At 32.2% G+C, this 18,405-nt stretch overlaps 1 protein-coding gene across 2 annotated transcripts in view; it reads left to right on the forward strand.

Annotated features, from left to right (window-relative positions):
- The window catches only part of LOC114338630 (cytochrome P450 4C1-like), a 198,134-nt gene that overhangs the window by 53,568 nt on the left and 126,161 nt on the right, over positions 1–18,405 (forward strand). For both annotated transcript variants that reach the window (XM_050645596.1, XM_050645604.1), the window contains exon 4: positions 4,089–4,274. In XM_050645596.1, coding sequence (XP_050501553.1) covers positions 4,089–4,274 — 186 coding nt within the window. The remainder of the gene's footprint in view (positions 1–4,088; positions 4,275–18,405) is intronic.

The following is an 18,405-nucleotide window of genomic DNA, read 5'->3' on the forward strand; positions in this document are numbered from 1 at the left end:
AATTGGTTATTATAATTTATATCAACTGACTCCATACTTGTAAAGTACGCTAAACGTACATACAAATTAAAAAAACATTAAAATCCATTGGTTGGTTCCCAAGATACAAAAAGCTGTAGGATTTTGAAGTTAATATTTCAATTTTAGGTCGCATGGATTTACATACTTCATTTCTAAAGCTTTATTGACGACTTCCTTGAAAAGCAAATAGAGCAAAACAATTTTTATGAACACTTCATGTCTTTAAAAGTGAAAAAGCGCTATTTTCGATCCTTATTTTTTATAAACAAATTAGCTGTAAATTTTTAAAAAAATGTTGCTAACTTTGGCCCTAATTGACCTAGGCTAAATTATTTTTTTTAAAGTTCGTGTAAAAATACCATCTTGTAGAATATGTAAAAAAATGTTTGTGCCGACCATAACAAAAAAGCTATTCAAATTGTTTATAAGGAAAAATTGACGAGACTTTTGCATAATTATTTATTACTAATAAATGCACTTTTTATTAACTTTTTTTAAACAAGTTTGAAAGTTTAGCTTATGATCTTTTATTTGCCACCTGCAGAATGGTTCTAACATTCTGTTTTTCTGACTTATTTTATTGCAAAAAAAAGCTCTCTGGGATAAACAATTTGAATAAAATATAAACAATTGAATAAATCGCTTCGAAATTTTTGTCACATATTACGCACTACAGAACCCTCATTTGACAAAAATTTCAAAGCTGTACACTAATTTTTACAATAGTTATTGCAAAATTAATTTTTTTGCAATTTAGACCTTTTTTCTCAATTATATTAACAATAAATAAGTTTATCAATCTGTGTAATACATCATTTTAAAGATTTTTCCATGCTCACGAAGATGTTTGTAAACCACAAGGTACACTGTTTTCCATTGATTTGAGAAAAAACGGAAAAAATGCCGTTTTTCGACATTAAATTGTTTATAAATAAAAATGGTAGCCAGATCGTACGCAGGAAATAGTTACAATTTGTTCTCATATGTATTACCTGTCGAAAAAACGCTTCAGTACCCTGGCTGCTCGAGTGTCACGAACAGGGTATATTTTTGTCTTATTACCCTGGCCTATTACTTGCTTTCATAAGCTTTGAGCTTTGTTGACGTTCTTCCTCTTCAACATCTCCATAACTGGTTATATTTATTCCCAAATATCTAAGCTTTGCTTCCTGCTTTATGATTTTCCCATCAATTTCGAATTTACATCGTAGTGGGTATTTAGATGTTGTCATATATTTGGTTTTTGTGCTGACATATTATCATATTGTTGGTCCAAGAGCTGTGAGACATTTTTGAGTAGGTATTTTAGGCAACCTGAAAATTTTTCAGGTGACTCTTCCATGATAGCCTAATACAAAAATGCCGGTCTGGCTGGAGGGTAGCGGTTATTTTCCCCAAAAATCCCCCCAAAGTTAAAAAAAGGGTAAAAATTGTTATTACAAAAAATATCATTGACGTGACTTTAAAGTAAATTTAAAAATATAAAGAAAATAAACAGGCCAGGCGATTTGACGGCGATTTTAACTCTGCAAGATACTTGCATGGGTGCCCCAGGATTATTTTCAGGGGATGCATCTGAACTTCAGAAGATTTCATCTAAATCTGTACATACTATTAACGAGTATAAAATATACAACTATACATGCAAAGCTATGCACATTCCTTCCGGACAGGGAAGTACAATTATTATTTTGACAGGGTATTTTTTAATATCAAAAATAAATATTCTAAAAAAGACAGAATTTTTTTTGGTGAAATTTTCCAACTGCCATGTGATCAAACAAATTACGCGTACATATAAATGAAAAGCGCTATAGGTAAGCAGCAGTGGGAGAAAGAGCGTATACCGATAGCTGTTTGCGTTCTCTGTTGTACCTGAGCGAGTCCATTCGCTCTAGAAAAATCACGTGACCTGGCGATCCCATGTTGTTGTGTCTCGAAACGTTAGAGCAATTATTATATATTATAGTTTTTTAAGTAACTTTTTCTTAATTAAAGGAAAATAATACGTACTTTACAATAGATTTTGCAAATATGATAGAAAAAGACAGATTTATTATTATAAATATATAGGTAGAAAAGTATAAAAGTATAAACTAAATTAATTCTGTGTCCGAATCTTGTACTTCTTCTTCAAACTCCTCATTTGAGCTTAAATATCCACTGTCTTCTTCTTCGTCAAACTCCCCTCGAGACTCAGATTCCTCTTCTACATGATCTGTAAATAGTTGTAATATGTATTTAGAATTAATTAAAAATTAATTAGCGATAATTTAATTGAATTACTACGTATTTTCTGTCCTTTTATACGGAGTCGAAGCCTGGACAATCACGGGCGCATCTGAAGAAAGATTTGCCATTGTTGAGATGTGCTGTCATTGAATAATGTAAAAAATATCATGAACACAACACGTAACAAACACGGAAACATCAAGAAAGATGAAAAAGGCAAAAGAAATACTCTGACGTTTCGAGGCACAACAACATGGGATCGCCAGGTCACGTGATTTTTCTCGAGCGAACGGACTCGCTCAGGTACAACAGAGGACGCAAACAGCTATCGGTATACGTTCTTTCTCACACTCCTGTTTACCTACAGCGCTTTTCATTTATATGCACGCGTAATTTGTTCGATCACATGGCAGTTGGAAAATTTCACCAAAAAAAACCTGTCTTTGTAGAATATTTATTTTTAATATTAAAAAATACCCTGTCAAAATAATAATTGTACTTCCCTGTCCTGAAGGAATGTACATAGCTTTGCATGTATAGTTGTATATTTTATACTCGTTAATAGTATGTACAGATTCAGATGAAATCTTCTGAAGTTCAGATGCATCCCCTGAAAATAATGCTGGGGCGCCCATGCAAGTATCTTGCAGAGTTAAAATCGCTGTCAAATCGCCTGGCCTGTTTATTTTCTTTATATTTGAATATTTAAATTTACTTTAAAGTCACGTCAATGATATTTTTTGTAATAACAATTTTTACCCTTTTTTTAACTTTGGGGGGGATTTTTGGGGAAAATAACCGCTACCCTCCAGCCAGACCGGCATTTTTGTATTAGGCTATCATGGAAGTCACCTGAAAAATTTTCAGGTTGCCTAAAATACCTACTCAAAAATGTCTCACAGCTCTTATACTATGTGTCTCTTGGCTGTTGTCTTGAAAATGCATGTTAAACTTTTGTAGATCGTTTTCTATCTCGGCGATAATTGCGGCGTGTTGTATGCATAACATAATATTTTGACTTCCTCGTTCCCCATTCTGTAACCATGAACGTTACCTACTGCTTCTATTAGAGCAGTAAGAGCTTAACTTAAAATAAATATTTTCATAATATTCTAATTTAAAAACGTAATTATCTACTGTTTATACAGGGCAGAAACAATATTTTCAAAAAACTTTTTGATAGAGTACAGGTATGTAACAGCTGCATACTGAAGGAGAAGAGCAGTAAATTATGTGGAAAGTGACACAATTTTATTGCAGATCATCGAAAATACTCTATAATGAAAATTTCTGTTAATTTATTAAGTTATTTTTGTTAATTTATTGCTTAATCTTTGCAAAAATTGCTTCAAACGTCGACCTTTTGAAAATTATGAATAACTTTTCTAAACAGACACAAATAATTTTCAGAATAAGGCAATTTTTAAGCGTAGACTTTAGCGCTCGATGTTGACGGTGATGGCCTCGCCATCGCTCTCAAAGAAATGTGAATAAATGACGCCACTACATCATACCAAACATTGAATTTTTCGTGGTGCTTTGAATCCCATCTGTATCCATTCATCCAAAAATGTGCCTCATCGCTAGAGATGATTTTTCAATGAAAATTAAGGTTTCCAAGGTCAAGACAACATTCAGCGAAAATACGTCGTTTTCATACAAAAATAATAAAACAAAACCAGAATTCGTTAGTTAATTCAATGTCAAAATGCCGTAACTGATTTCTCAATAATAGATACTCAATAACCTGGACCTACTAATTAGAGACACACTGCGTGAAATTTTTTTTACAAGTTTCTTCTTTGTTTCTTATACTCACCTTTATCCTATTTTAGGGGCAAAGTGGAAAAAGCGAAGGCGCATGCTGACTCCAGCTTTTCATTTTTCCATTTTAGAAAACTTTCTTGAAGTCTTTGACAGCGTTGGAGATATATTTATACAAAAACTTCGACGAGAAGTAGGGAAAAAGACTGTCGAAATCAGCGAACCAGTATCTCTTTACACGCTGGATGTTATATGTGGTACGTACATATAATATACTATATTATGATTTATTTTTCAATATAATGCTACTAGAACTCCCTGAAATATTTAATGTTTTAATGATTCAAGGATCAATTAAAGGAAAAGCAAAAAAACGGTTTTTTAAAAATAATTTAATTTCATTTTAATATCGTCTAAAATACTTTTTGAATTCCACTCAATTCTTCATTTTTTTACTGTAAAAGTATATCACAATTATGAACACTCACGAGAAGTAAAATGTAAAATAGAGAAGGCTAGGAGTGCATTTAACATGGCCAAACTCCTTAAAAGTCAAAACCTTAATCTGGAGATAAAAGTGAGGATCCTACGATGTTATATCTTCTCAATATTATACTACGGAGCTGAATCCATGACACTTACTGAAGCAATGGAGAAAAAACTTTGAGATGTCGCTATACAGGCGAATCTTAAGGATATCATGGACGGACGAGAACACCAATGAGACTGTACTACGAAGAATACAGGAAGAAAAAGAAGTGATGTATAACATTAAAAGGAGAAAGTTAGAATACCTCGGAGACATAATGAGAAACGACACTAAATACAGATCACTGAAAATAATCCTTCAAAGTAACGTACCTATCCGGAAAGTTAGGAGCAGGGAGAAGAAGAATATGGTTAAGAAACCTGTGAAAATGGTTCTCCACAACAACTAGTATTTAGAACAATAATTTATAAAATATATATAGCCAGAATGATCGCTAATATTCGAAACGAATAGGCACCAAAAGATAGATAAATATAATATGCCACAAATAAGAATTATTCGTATTACGTATTATAAGCAAATATTTGGTAGTACATAGATAAACAAGGAAGCAGAATAAGAATTGAGAGATACATAATACAAAGAAGAAAGGGCTACTTCGAAGAAATATCACCGAAGCTAGAAGTGAATATTGGAGAAATTACAAGGCAAGACATTGGAAACGCACTAAAACTTCTAAAAATTGCAAAGTCGTAGGAATCGACAATATATCCATTGGCCTAATAAAAGCAGATATTGAGCAATCAATTAAACTGTTACATAAACTTTTGAAAGAAATATGAATTGAAGAATTAACAAAGGAGTGGAAGGATGGATTGGTAATAAAAATACCCAAAAAAAGGAGAGTTGAGTAGATGCAACAATGGCAGCTATGTACGCATTTAATCCCGCTTGGCAGCGCTAGTGTAGTTGGAGGTCAACGTTTTGACAATTCGTGAAGTTTGTATATGGTGTTTTTGATTACGATTTAATAAATACATAATAAATTATGGCCGGAAAATACGGATCTTGGGCTGTTTGTGCGTTGAAAACGAATTGAGGAGAAGGAATACGAGAGTTACTGGAAAAAAGGAAGCCCTTATCGAATCATAAACTATATTAATCATCGTTTCACTGTTTGATTTCTATAGCTCAGAGGGCATAGATCTGAGGGTATTTATTTGGTATTGACTCACTCCCCTACGAGTCTAGTGTGTATATGATATCTGCCTTACTTTTTTATTAATTTAAAATTCCCAAATAAGTGGGCTCAGCATTAATTTTTGTGTCTGTCTCATTTAAAAATTTGATATTTTCAAAATATGGCCGTCATGGCAGTTGCGCATTTGGGGTAAATTTGGTTTAAGCATGGGTTGAGCGCAGTCGATTCTGCAATGTTGCCTTATTAAAAAAAAATATATAATTCCTTATAGAAATATAGAATGTGTTAATTTAATTAAGTGTAATTATTTGGGTGTTCGTCTAGATGAAAGGCGACCTTAAATTTAAGGAGAAATTAGAAAAATTTAGGGTTAGGTTTGATCAGGTTTTAGTCATTAAAGAATATTTGAATGGTACTAGATCACTTTAATTTTCAATTCTAACTATTTATAATGGGAAATAAGCCACAATATCACACTAAAAATGATTTTTATTAACGTTTCGACGCCCAAATTGGGTGCCGTTGTCAAAATACAAAATACTACTAACATAAACAAAAATGTCATTGCTTAGTAAAAAAATTCTTCTAATAATTTATTTAATTTGACTCATTTATATCGGCAATTCAGATACATAATATGATCCATTTTAAAGTAGAAGACTTTAAAATGATATTGCCAATATTTATGAGTTGCGTTCCTGGGACGACTTTACCGAAAGATAGTTCATTCGATTACATGAAATCAACCCCAACTCAAGAATATCCGTCACAAAAAAATCATAGTATGTGATCTGTCTTTAAAAAGGCAACCACATGCAACGGTGACATTAAAATTCTCGCGTTAGAGATCTCATAGTAAATCACGAGGGAAAACCAGGAAAAACCTCGTGGTACTATCACGACATCGTAAGTATTTGGTGTTGCATTCAATTTACTCTCGAAATTAATACCAAATTCTGACTTTACTATAATTTTGTTTAAATTATAAATAATATCAATAAAGCATGGATATATAAGTATGTACTAACTCGACTATTGACTTACTAATTGTGGTATTTTCTTTCTATTGACTTCCTCTTTCAGTATGGGTATCCACATCCTACTGCATTCCACCGAGGAATTTGCGACCCAATTGGATTCGTTTAGCATAATTAGAGCCGCTTCTTTGATTTTTCTCTTTTTACTACCTGTTTCTTTCAGGACTATACTTGAATCTCTCCACTGAACTCTATGTTCATTATCCCATGCGTGTTGACATATTTGAGATCTATCAAATTCTCTATTTTTAATATAAGATTGATGTTCACTTATTCTAATGTTTAATGGTCTTGATGTTTCACCTATATGTTCGCATTCACAAGGTATTTTATAAATACAATTCTTTGTCCTTTCTTGTTCATTGTTAGGTTTAGTTTTAGATAGAATAGGTCTCAATGTGTTGGTTGTTTTGAATGTTGTTGAAATGTTGAATTTATTTCCTATTGTTTTAAGTTTCTCGGAAAGTCCTTTTATGTATGGTATTGATATTTTCCTTGTATTATTTCTTGTGAATGTTGTAGGATCCCGTTTTATGTTGTTCTGTTCTATTCAATCCAATCTTGACAATATCATTTTTTAATAAAACAGATGTTAATAATTGTTTTTCTTCTAAAAATGAATTTTCGTTAGAACAAGTAATTTTGACTCTATCATATAAGGATTTTATGATTCATGATAAATGTGATATATTATTAGTCAAACAAATGAAATAGAGAATGTGGAAAAATCCCCTTACGAATAACTCACACATACTATTTGGGGCTGAGAAAATTTTTTCGAATAGAATCAAAAATCCAAACACCAGTTCTTAGAAATGTGTTTCGCCCTCTTCAACCTCTCTGGGCTCATCAGTTAAGATGAGAGGTTGAATATCTTCAGACACATTCCATCAAAAAACAACATTCGAGACATAGACATAGCAGGAACGTAAATCTACGCCTAATCTGACAATGACAGTCTCAAGTTTTAATTCCCTAATTACTTAAAGTAAGTAAAATATATGTTTAAAAACATAAGATGTAGATCCTTTCAACACACTCAGTGATCAAAAGATCCAAAGTTGGTTTACCGACCAATCGTAACAAAATCAAACAAATGAAATAGAGAAAGTGGAAAAATCCCCTTACGAATAACTTACACATCCACTATTTCGGGCTGGGAAAAATTTTTCGAATAGAATCAAAGATCCAAACACCAGTTCTTAGAAATGTGTTTCGCCCTCTTCAACCTCTCTGGGATCATCAGTAAAGATGAGAGGTTGAATATCTTCAGACACATTCCATCAAAAAACAACATTCGAGACATAGACATAGCAGGAGCGTAAATCTACGCCTAATCTGACAATGACAGTCTCAAGTTTTAATTCCCTAATTACTTAAAGTAAAATATATGTTTAAAAAACAAAAAACAAAAGATGTAAATCTTTGAACACACTCAGTGATCAAAAGATCCAAAGTTGGTTTACCGACCAATCATAACAATATCAAACAAATGAAATAGAGAATGTGGAAAAATCCCCTTACGAATAACTCACACATCCACTTTATATGATAATAGTTATTTATGATATAAGTGTTAAAATTACACGTTTAAGGCACGCATGTGAAAGTTTGCAGAATGAGCGATAGCGAGTTCTGCAAATCACATGAGTGCCTTAAAAATGAACTTTTTAACACGCATATCGTACAATATTTTTTCTACAAACGTTATTACAGGACAATATCTACAAAAACTTTTACTTGAACGTGACTGACATTCCATTTCTATATTTTTTTGACATTACATCAAAATTGTCTATACGGTCAATACGAACTGCAGTGCCTTAAAAATATTTTAAAGCACTAGTGCCTTAAAGTAACATTTTTAACGCACGTATGGAGTGCTAAAAATTGCATTTTTAACACGGATGTAGAAAAATATTATTTTATTAATATATTATTCATGATAAATATCATAATCACACATGATTATGGTACAGCTAAAATTACTTGTTCTAACGAAAATTCATTTTTAGAAGATAACATCTGTTTTATTAAAAAATGATTATCCTTTTTCGTTTATAAATAAGCAATTGTCAAGATTGGATTGAATAGAACAGAACAACATAGAACGGGATCCTACAACATTCACAAGAAATAATACGAGGAAAATATCAATACCATACATAAAAGGACTATCCGAGAGACTTAAAACAATAGGAAATAAATTCAACATTTCAACAACATTCAAAACAACCAACACATTGAGATCTATTCTATCTAAAACTAAACCTAACAATGAACAAGAAAGGACAAAGAATTGTATTTATAAAATACCTTGTGAATGCGAACAGTTTTATATAGGTGAAACATCAAGACCATTAAACGTTAGAATAAGTGAACATCAATCTTATATTAAAAATAGAGAATTTGATATATCTCAAATATGTCAACACGCATGGGATAATGAACATAGAGTTCAGTGGAGAGATTCAAGTATAGTCCTGAAAGAAACAGATAGTAAAAAGAGAAAAATCAAAGAAGCTGCTCTAATTATGCTAAACGAAACCAATTGTGTCACAAATTCCTCGGTGGAATGCAGTAGGATGTGGATACCCATACTGAAAGAGGAAGTCAATAGAAAGAAAATACCACAATTAGTAAGTCAATAGTCGAGTTAGTACATATTTTATATTTTAGTATTACTTATATATCCATGTATTATTGATATTATTTATATTTTAAACAAAATTATAGTAAAGTCAGAATTTGGTATTAATTTTGAAAGTAAATTAAATGTAAGACCAAATACTTACGAGGTCGGGATAGTATCACGAGGTTTTTGCTGGTTTTCCCTCGTGATTTACTATGAGATCTCTAACGCGAGAATTTTAATGTCACCGTTGCATGTGGTTGTCTTTTTAAAGAGAGATCACATACTATGATTTTTTTGTGACGGATATTCTTGAGTTGGGGTTGATTTCATGTAATCGAATGAACTATCTTATTTGATAAAAATAATAAACTTAAAGATAAAACCCATAACTAAATTAAAATTCATGGTGACGTTTCAATTATTACTTTAATCATCGTCAGAATAATAAGTTTCTTGAGCGGATGCTTTAAAATAATTTTAAAGGAACAAACAATAATAATTAATGAAAACGTAAAAATGACATTGGCAATCATTGGGTTAAGTCAATAATTTCAAACACGCCATGTCCTGTTGCGTGTTTAAGGGTGGCTTCAAAAGAAATATGGATAATGCCTCCTTGATGCTGAGTTCCGTTGGAGAACTTGCATGACCAATGATTGAGAAGTCCTTACGACTAATAGGGTGGTCAGAATCAGTCATATTTATTATTTTTATCAAGTTTAATGGTGTGTCCTTATCTACATACATTACCCGAACTATCTTTCAGTAAAGTCGTCCCAGGAACGCAACTCATAAATATTGGCAATATCATTTTAAAGTCTTCTACTTTAAAATGTATCATATGTATCTGAATTGCCAATATAAATGAGTCAAATTAAATAAATTATTAGAAGAATTTTTTTTACTAAGCAACGACATTTTTGTTTATGTTAGTAGTATTTTGTATTTTGACAACGGCACCCGATTTGGGCATCGAAACGTTAATAAAAATCATTTTTTAATAATATTGTGGCTTATTTCCCATTATAAATAGTTAAAATTGTAAAAATGCCACAAGAAAATTATAGCTTCAGAACAACACTTTAATTTTCAGTTAGTAAATTGTTTATATTATTTTTGATTAGGTTAGGTTTGATCAGGTTATGTTTTAGTCATTTTAAAGGATATTTTAAAGATAATATGTTACTTAAATTTTCAGTTATTAACTTGTTTATATTATTTTCGATGACGCTAGGTTAGGTTTGGTCAGGATATGTTTTAGTCACTAAAAAATATTAAGAACTTGAGAATTATTTCAAATTATTATTTCATATTTTTCTATATTATTATTTCAAATATAATTTTTTTTATATTGTCACTTCATAAAAAGCGATTTTAGATGTCGCAACAGTGTGATGTGAATGTATATAAAATTGCATATCTTAATCCATGCGTTTATAATAAATTTTGGTCTGAATTTTATAGTGAAGTATTCTGTTTTTTACAGTCGAATCTAGGGGCAATACGTAATCTGTTTCAACAAATTTTTTATTGCCGATACGTGCATTTATTTTCAGCACATATTTATCGCTTCTTATTGCTACAATCCACCTTTTTCTCATCAGAATATCTTTGGGAAATCTGTGTCCTGATGTTCTTGATGAGCACAAATGCACAGCACACATTGAGGGATTTTATGCTCTTAAGTTTAATTCACACAGCGAAACAAATATGCAATATTTACTTAGAAATAGATTGATGTGTTGACGTAAGTTGAGGTGAACTCCAACTACAAAAGCGCCACCTACGTTGCGCTTTTCAGATTAGCTGCCATTGGCGTGCAATAATACTACTAAGCGCCACATTCAAAATGTTGACCAAAATCATATTCGAAAGATTGAAGCCGGAACTAGATAAAAACCTAAGAAGCAACCAAGCAGGCTTCCGTGCCAAACGTTACGTTCCACCATTGACCACATTTGCGGGCGTAGGAAATTTCGACACTAAGCAGGTAGCAACTAAAATTTAATGAGAATTTTCGACACCAGCCCTAATTCCCGTTTTTATTTTACAGGTATATTCGACACCAAATAAATATATAAATAAATAAATATATAAAAAACTGTAATAAATACGCAATAGTAAGTGCGCAATAAATAAAATACTGTAATTAATAATTAATTTAGTAATTTTTTTAAAAAATAATATAAATTTCATTTTATTTCTTTAGAATAGTAGTAATATCTGAATATAATATACAAATACAATTAGTAATTTTTGTTTTATATAAATGATACGATATAGATTTTATAAAATCTAACCTGTAAGAGCGCCTACCTTTGGATCGAATGGTCCGAATGGTCGTGAATTCGGATCTCACCATTGTAAGAAATTTTTCGTTTATTATTAATTAATAAATTAAAATAGTTTCTGTCCTTATCGGATCGGTACTCACCGAAGGGACCGCAGACGTTCGGATACAATTAGCATCTCTTTGCAAAGACAATGACGTCGACTTTGCAAAGTAACAAGACACTTACTCAACACACACATGACACTAGGTACCTAACTGCAAAAGTTTACCGTACCTACCATGCCAATGGCCATTAGTTGTCGAGGCATTAGCTAAATAAAAAAAATCTAACCTATTATGTATTTGTTGGGATCGCAGTTTGTTCACCTTTTTCTCCAAATATTGATTATTTAGCGGGATTGATTATTTATTTATACATAGAGGGATTCTGATTAGACCATATCTGTGGTGGAACTATTCTTTAACTTCAACTGGTGGTGGTGATGGTGATGTTTTGGCATAGAAACTAGTCCATTTGCCACAGACGTTTGCATGTTTATATTATCATTATTTTAAGTTATATTAATTGTGGTATATTTAGGAATTGAAACTTGACTGTTACAAATCTAAATTATATATCCGGAAGCGTATAGATTACATTTTAATCAAATTATAAAAACACTATAAAGTCTGTGAGAACATAACCCGGAGCTGACATAAATTCAGATCATAATCCATTACTAGGCGTAATGAAGATAAAACTGAAAAAGATCCAAAAACAAACAAATAAACCACGATTTGATATCTCAAATATAAAAGAACAACCTGTACGTCAGAGGCTAAAAGCAGAAATAAATGATAACTTTAAGAAAATCAAACAAGATGTGATAAAAACAACAGATGTAAATGACAAATGGAACGTGATACAAGAAACGTTAGTAGAGGCAGGAAAGAAGATATTACCCACAAAAATAATAAAAAAAACAGAGATGGATGACTTCAGAAATCCTAGAGCTAATGGAGGAAAAAAGGAAACATAAAGGCAGGAGTAAGGCAAAATACAAGGAAATCCAGAGATTAATAGGAAAGAAAATAAAAGAGGCCAAATCCACCTGGCTGGCAAATCAATGTAGTGAAATAGAAGAATATTTTAAAAAGGATGATAGCTTTAACATGCACAAGAAAATAAAGGAAATCACAAATACACAGCGAAAAAAGAAATATGGCCTTCTTAAAGACATAAATGGAAAAATTATTGTAGAAGTCGAAGAGAAATTAAAAAGTGAAAGACATACATAACAGATCTGTTTGAGGATAATAGACAAGGACCGGAAGAAATCGACAGCGAAACGGGACCAGAGATCATAATGGAGGAAATCGAACAAGCAATACGAAACGCAAAAAATGGAATAACTGTAGGTCCAGACGAAATACCTGCGGAATTACTGAAATGTCTAGACGATGAAACTCTACCGGTACTACTGGATCTGTTTAATGAAGTATATAAAACCGGAAAAAGCCCTCAGAAATGGTTGGTGTCCACCTTTGTAACAATACCAAAAACAATATACGCCAAAGATTGTTCGGACTATAGGACAATATCACTAATAAGCCATACCCTCAAAATATTTCTAAAGGTGATTCATGGAAGATTATACAGAAAGCTAGAATAATATGATATGGATGATAACCAATTTGGGTTCCGCAAAGGACTTGGAACCAGAGAGGCATTGTTTGCGTTTAATGTCCTCTCTCAAAGATGCTTAGATATGAACCTGGATATTTATTCCTGTTTCATCGACTCCGAAAATGCGTTCGACAGGGTCCGACATGAGAAACTAATAGAATTATTAAAAAACAGAGATATAGACAGACGAGATTTACGAATTATCATCAATCTGTATTGGAATCAAAAGGCCAATATAAAGATATAACAACAAGAATCCGAGAATATTGATATAAAAAGAGGAGTAAGACAGGGTTGTGTTCTGTCGCCGCTACTGTTTAACCTGTACAGTGAAGCCATATTTCAGGAAGCGATAGCGGAGCTAAGTGATGGACTCTCTATAAACGGAAGAATAGTAAATAACACAAGATTCGCTGATGACACCGTTATAATGGCAGACACCCTGGAATCGCTACAAGAATTGCTAAATATAATTAACGATTATTGCATTCGATACGGACTAAAAATAAACAAGAAAGAAATTAAATTTATGATTTTCTCAAAAACAGAACATGGAAATGAAAGGTTAATGATAGAGTAAACACAAATAGAAAAATTTAAGACATACAAATATCTGGGAACCTGGGTTGATAACAAAAATGACCAAAGCAAAGAAATTAAAGTCCGAATTGAAACTGCAAGGCAAGCATTTATAAAAATGAAGACACTGCTTACAAACAAAGACCTTCAGTTGCCTCTCAGATTGAGGGCTCTAAGATGCTACATATTTTCTATATTGCTATACGGAATGGAAGCTTGGACATTGAAGAGACAACACATAAGAAGAATAGAAGCGTTCGAAATGTGGTGTTACAGAAGAATATTGAAAATTCAGTGGGTTCAAAGGATTACCAATGTTGAAGTGCTACGACGTTTAAATAAGGACTTAGAAATTATGAAAAGTATAAAAACTAGAAAACTGGAATATTTGGGTCACATTACCAGAGCAGAAAAATATGAGTTGCTGAGAATTATTATGCAAGGAAGGATCCAAGGAAAAAGAAGCATAGGAAGAAGACGCATCTCCTGACTGAGGAACCTTAGAGAATGATTTAACTGTAGTTCATTACAACTATTCAGAGCAGCAGCTAACAAAGTGACCATAGCCATTATGATATTTAACCTCCGATAGGAGAGGGAACTTTAAAAAGAAGAAGAAGCGTATCGACGATTACATACGAGTTCAAATATTGATTTCTGATTGAGTGAAAGAAGATGGGGTATGTTTACTGTAAGTTGCACATTACTTTTTACAAGGTTTTCAGAAAATATATCTGAAAACGCTTTATTTTTAAAACATTCAAAAAGGATGTGAAAAGAAGAGGACTAGACATAAATATGGAAAAAACAAAGTACATGAACGCAAGCAGATTCAAGAAAACAAGACTAACACAAACGATAATAGATAATTACAGATTTGAGGAAGTAGCTACATTCAAATACTTGGGAACGATGATTAGTAGAGATAATGAAAGAATAGACCTGAAACAGAAACTACAAGCAGGAAATAGAGCTTACCACAAAAATAAAAAATAATAAATGATAAAAAATTAAGCAGAAATACAAAGACGCAAATATGTAAGACTACCATAAGGCCAGTGGTAATGTGTGCCATAGAAACCAACACCCTAACGTTAAAAGAAGAAGAACAGCTGAAAGTATTTGAAAGAAAAATAATGCGCAACATTATGGGACCAAAAGTAATAAATGAAAACGAAAGAAGACCCTGGATGAACCACGAAATAGAACAATGGATAGAAGGAGAAAACATAGTGAGAGAAGCAAAAGCACGAAGAATAAGGTGGTATGGTCATATAAGTAGAAAAGTGAAGATGATCCCATTAAAGTTATTACCAACTGGATACCCCTGAGACAAGAGCACGAGGCAGACAAAAAGCAAGATGGAAACAGCAAGTCGAAAACGACTTAAGAGTTATGGTAATTCGAAACTGGAAAAAAAGACTGAGAACCGAAATGAGTGGAGAAAAGCAGTGACGGAAACGAAGACACACCAGAAACTTTGAGGAGACAGATTAGAAGAAAAGTGGACTGATCTCCAATGTCTTAACGGATCATTAAAGTGAAAAACAGTTATAACTTCCACGGGAGTGTACAGCTTATCCACAGAGAACGGCAGTTCTCACCAGTGGCGCACAACACCCCTACAAGCGACACTATATATACACGAAATTTTCGATTTTCTAAACCTGACTGAATTGAAAATTGGACCAAATCCCATCTTAAAGTATAGGAAAAGACTCGTCCATCCATATGTTACATCTCCATTTTGGTTCAAGGGTGTGGATTTTACGGCCCTTTTAGAGTCTGTTTTTTGTTCTGGTCCCCAAAATTCCCAAAAATTTCAAAAGCTTAAGCCCGATCTTTGCGGCTTCCGATAGCACAGATCATTACCTTTCCAACGCATGTTTAATTTTAAAAATCGGTTATACCATTCAAAAGTTACCGAGCTCAGAATTATTACTCAATTTTTATTTAAAAATGGGAAAATGTTTGTGGATATGTATGTATGTATGTATGTATGTATGTATGTATGTGTGTTTGAAAGTTAAACCGATTTGAATTTTTTTTCTGTGTTTCAAGAGGGTGTGAAGGCTGATTCAGAACCGGTGTAATTTTTTACTTCTGACTACCCGTAAGCCAGCTAGAGGGCTAGGAAAATACAGAATAACATATTTTTGGACGTATATATCTTAGGTTCAAGGAGGGACAGGAAAATTACAAATACACCAAATCAATAGGGTTGATTCAAGCTCTCAAATGGTGCCTAATCGATCAAGCTGAGACATACACACTGCTCACCATAGCCAAAAAACTGAAAAAGTAAACTTTGAAAATTTTGGTTTTTTGACAATTACTCAAAATTTCAACCTACGAATTGCGCCAATAACTGAGCGTTTGTAGGAGAACTCAGGACACGTCTAACAGTGTATATCTCATATCTGGAAAAATTCGAAATTTTAAAGTTATAGGCTTCATAAATATGATCAAATCTATTTCTTATGGGAAAAACGGTTTTTCAAGCTCAATAATTCCTGTAATACGTTCAGTTATTATACCTGATCTTGAATGCATCAGATACTAATTGTCAATACGTTTCAAACTTATCAGATCTTTTGTAGCTGGAATATTGTATGCGCCACTCATTTTTACGGCGTTTAGCGGTTTTTTATTCTTGTATACATATACATACATCATGGCTGTATGGAAGCAAGTCAAGTCACTTGCTTCCATACAGCCATGATGTGAACAAGTCAAACTGAGCTCAATGGTACCTCGAGCATGAAACATTGGATATTTTAAACATCCATGTTTAAATTCACATCATTTTTCCATGTTCCTATGACGGATTAATTATAAAGGGTTTTTACCCAAATATTTTTTATTTGGTGGTTAGCATGTTAGATTCAAGAAAACATTGATGATGATCGGTCAACCGATTGAAAACTAGTTCTGTTTGTTCTGTGATGTAGCCCTGTATAGGGATTTTAACAAATATACCTTTTATAAAGGATTTCATGGTTATAAGTTTTTATCTTGTGACAACCAAGTTTCATTAAGAAGAATGATATCAATTGTATGACTTTCTAGAAAATTAAGCAAATTATTATTTTGCCTTATAATAGATTGAATAATAATTAAATAATAATAAAAAATAATAATAATAATAATAATAATTCCACTGCTGAATATTAATAATTGTTATATGATTCCCCATCACTATCGTTATCTGATAAACAAGGTAGTATGTTTTTGATTTAATTTTTGAGTGACATTTTGTAATTCAGACGAGACTAGTTTGGAGTCAATTTGTTTAATTATTCTTTCTAACTCAAAAGAGATTTCTTGAAGAATTTGTAACTGTAATTTTTCTTTATATGCCATAAATTCATTCCGATATGGGTTAGGAATTATAGGGAGTGGTACTGGTTTTTTTTTGTTGAGAAGATGAAGGAAATTGTAAAGAAGTGTTACATTAAATGGGAGATATGGCTTTTCTTTTAGGAAGATTAATACTTTTTTTAGGTTTTGCGACAGTCGGGAGTTGAGGAAAATTATTTAAATTGCTAAGCACTTTGAATTCATTGTGTGTCGTTTTGTCGTAATTTTGGCATTAGATGGGTTTTTTGTTATAAACTCAGCTTTTTTAAAAGTGGTATTCTCAATCGCCATAATTTTTTTAATATTATATTGATGTTGATACGCTGGGCATTGTTTCGTTAAAAGACGTGTGATCGTTTGTTTTACAGTGTAGACAATATTTAGGATTACTACAGCTAGAGCTTTCTTTGTGATCTTTGCCACAATGTTTGCATAAGATGGATGTCGTCTTACATTGCCCAATAGTATGGCCAAAATTAAAACAATTTAAACACTGTTTTGTAATATATTGAGAAGTGATATTTCCTTCGAATGTTTAAATTACCATTTGTCTAGGGATAAAAACAACCTCATTATCTGAATCGATAATTTTTCTTTTTATATGTCTTACCTCGGTAAGTTTTTGGTCACAAATAATATTATCGATCATATATTTTTCGTCGAAGAACATGTCAACCTGCCTTACGATGCTTTTCCTGTGATTAAAGAAATTTGGAATACACACAATAAATTTATTAGAAGTAATTATATCGTGATTAACTAGATTATTGGCACAAGTGTTAGTACCCCAGGCTGTGGGTGAAAAAACGTGATATAATTCAGGAATTTTTGAAACCTATCAGGTGTTGTAAAGGACGATGCCGGGAATAACTTCTACTAAAATGTAACCAAAAATATTGTGAGTTTTTTTTTTAATTGCGGTTTTCATTTGTTAAATTTGCAATTTTTAAATATTTTTAATTTTGCAGATTAGGATATTGATTTTAGAGAAAAACTTTTTGATAGAAAGCTGTAGTAAATTATAAAACGTACAATTTGAGCTATGGTAAGTTTAATTTAGTTTATTGGCTATTGCAAAACAGCATGCGAAAAATCCAAAATGGCCGTTTTTTACAATTGCGTTATTT

The sequence above is a fragment of the Diabrotica virgifera genome, chromosome 1 (assembly GCF_917563875.1).
Source record: "Diabrotica virgifera virgifera chromosome 1, PGI_DIABVI_V3a".
In the NCBI taxonomy this organism is placed as follows: domain Eukaryota; kingdom Metazoa; phylum Arthropoda; class Insecta; order Coleoptera; family Chrysomelidae; genus Diabrotica; species Diabrotica virgifera.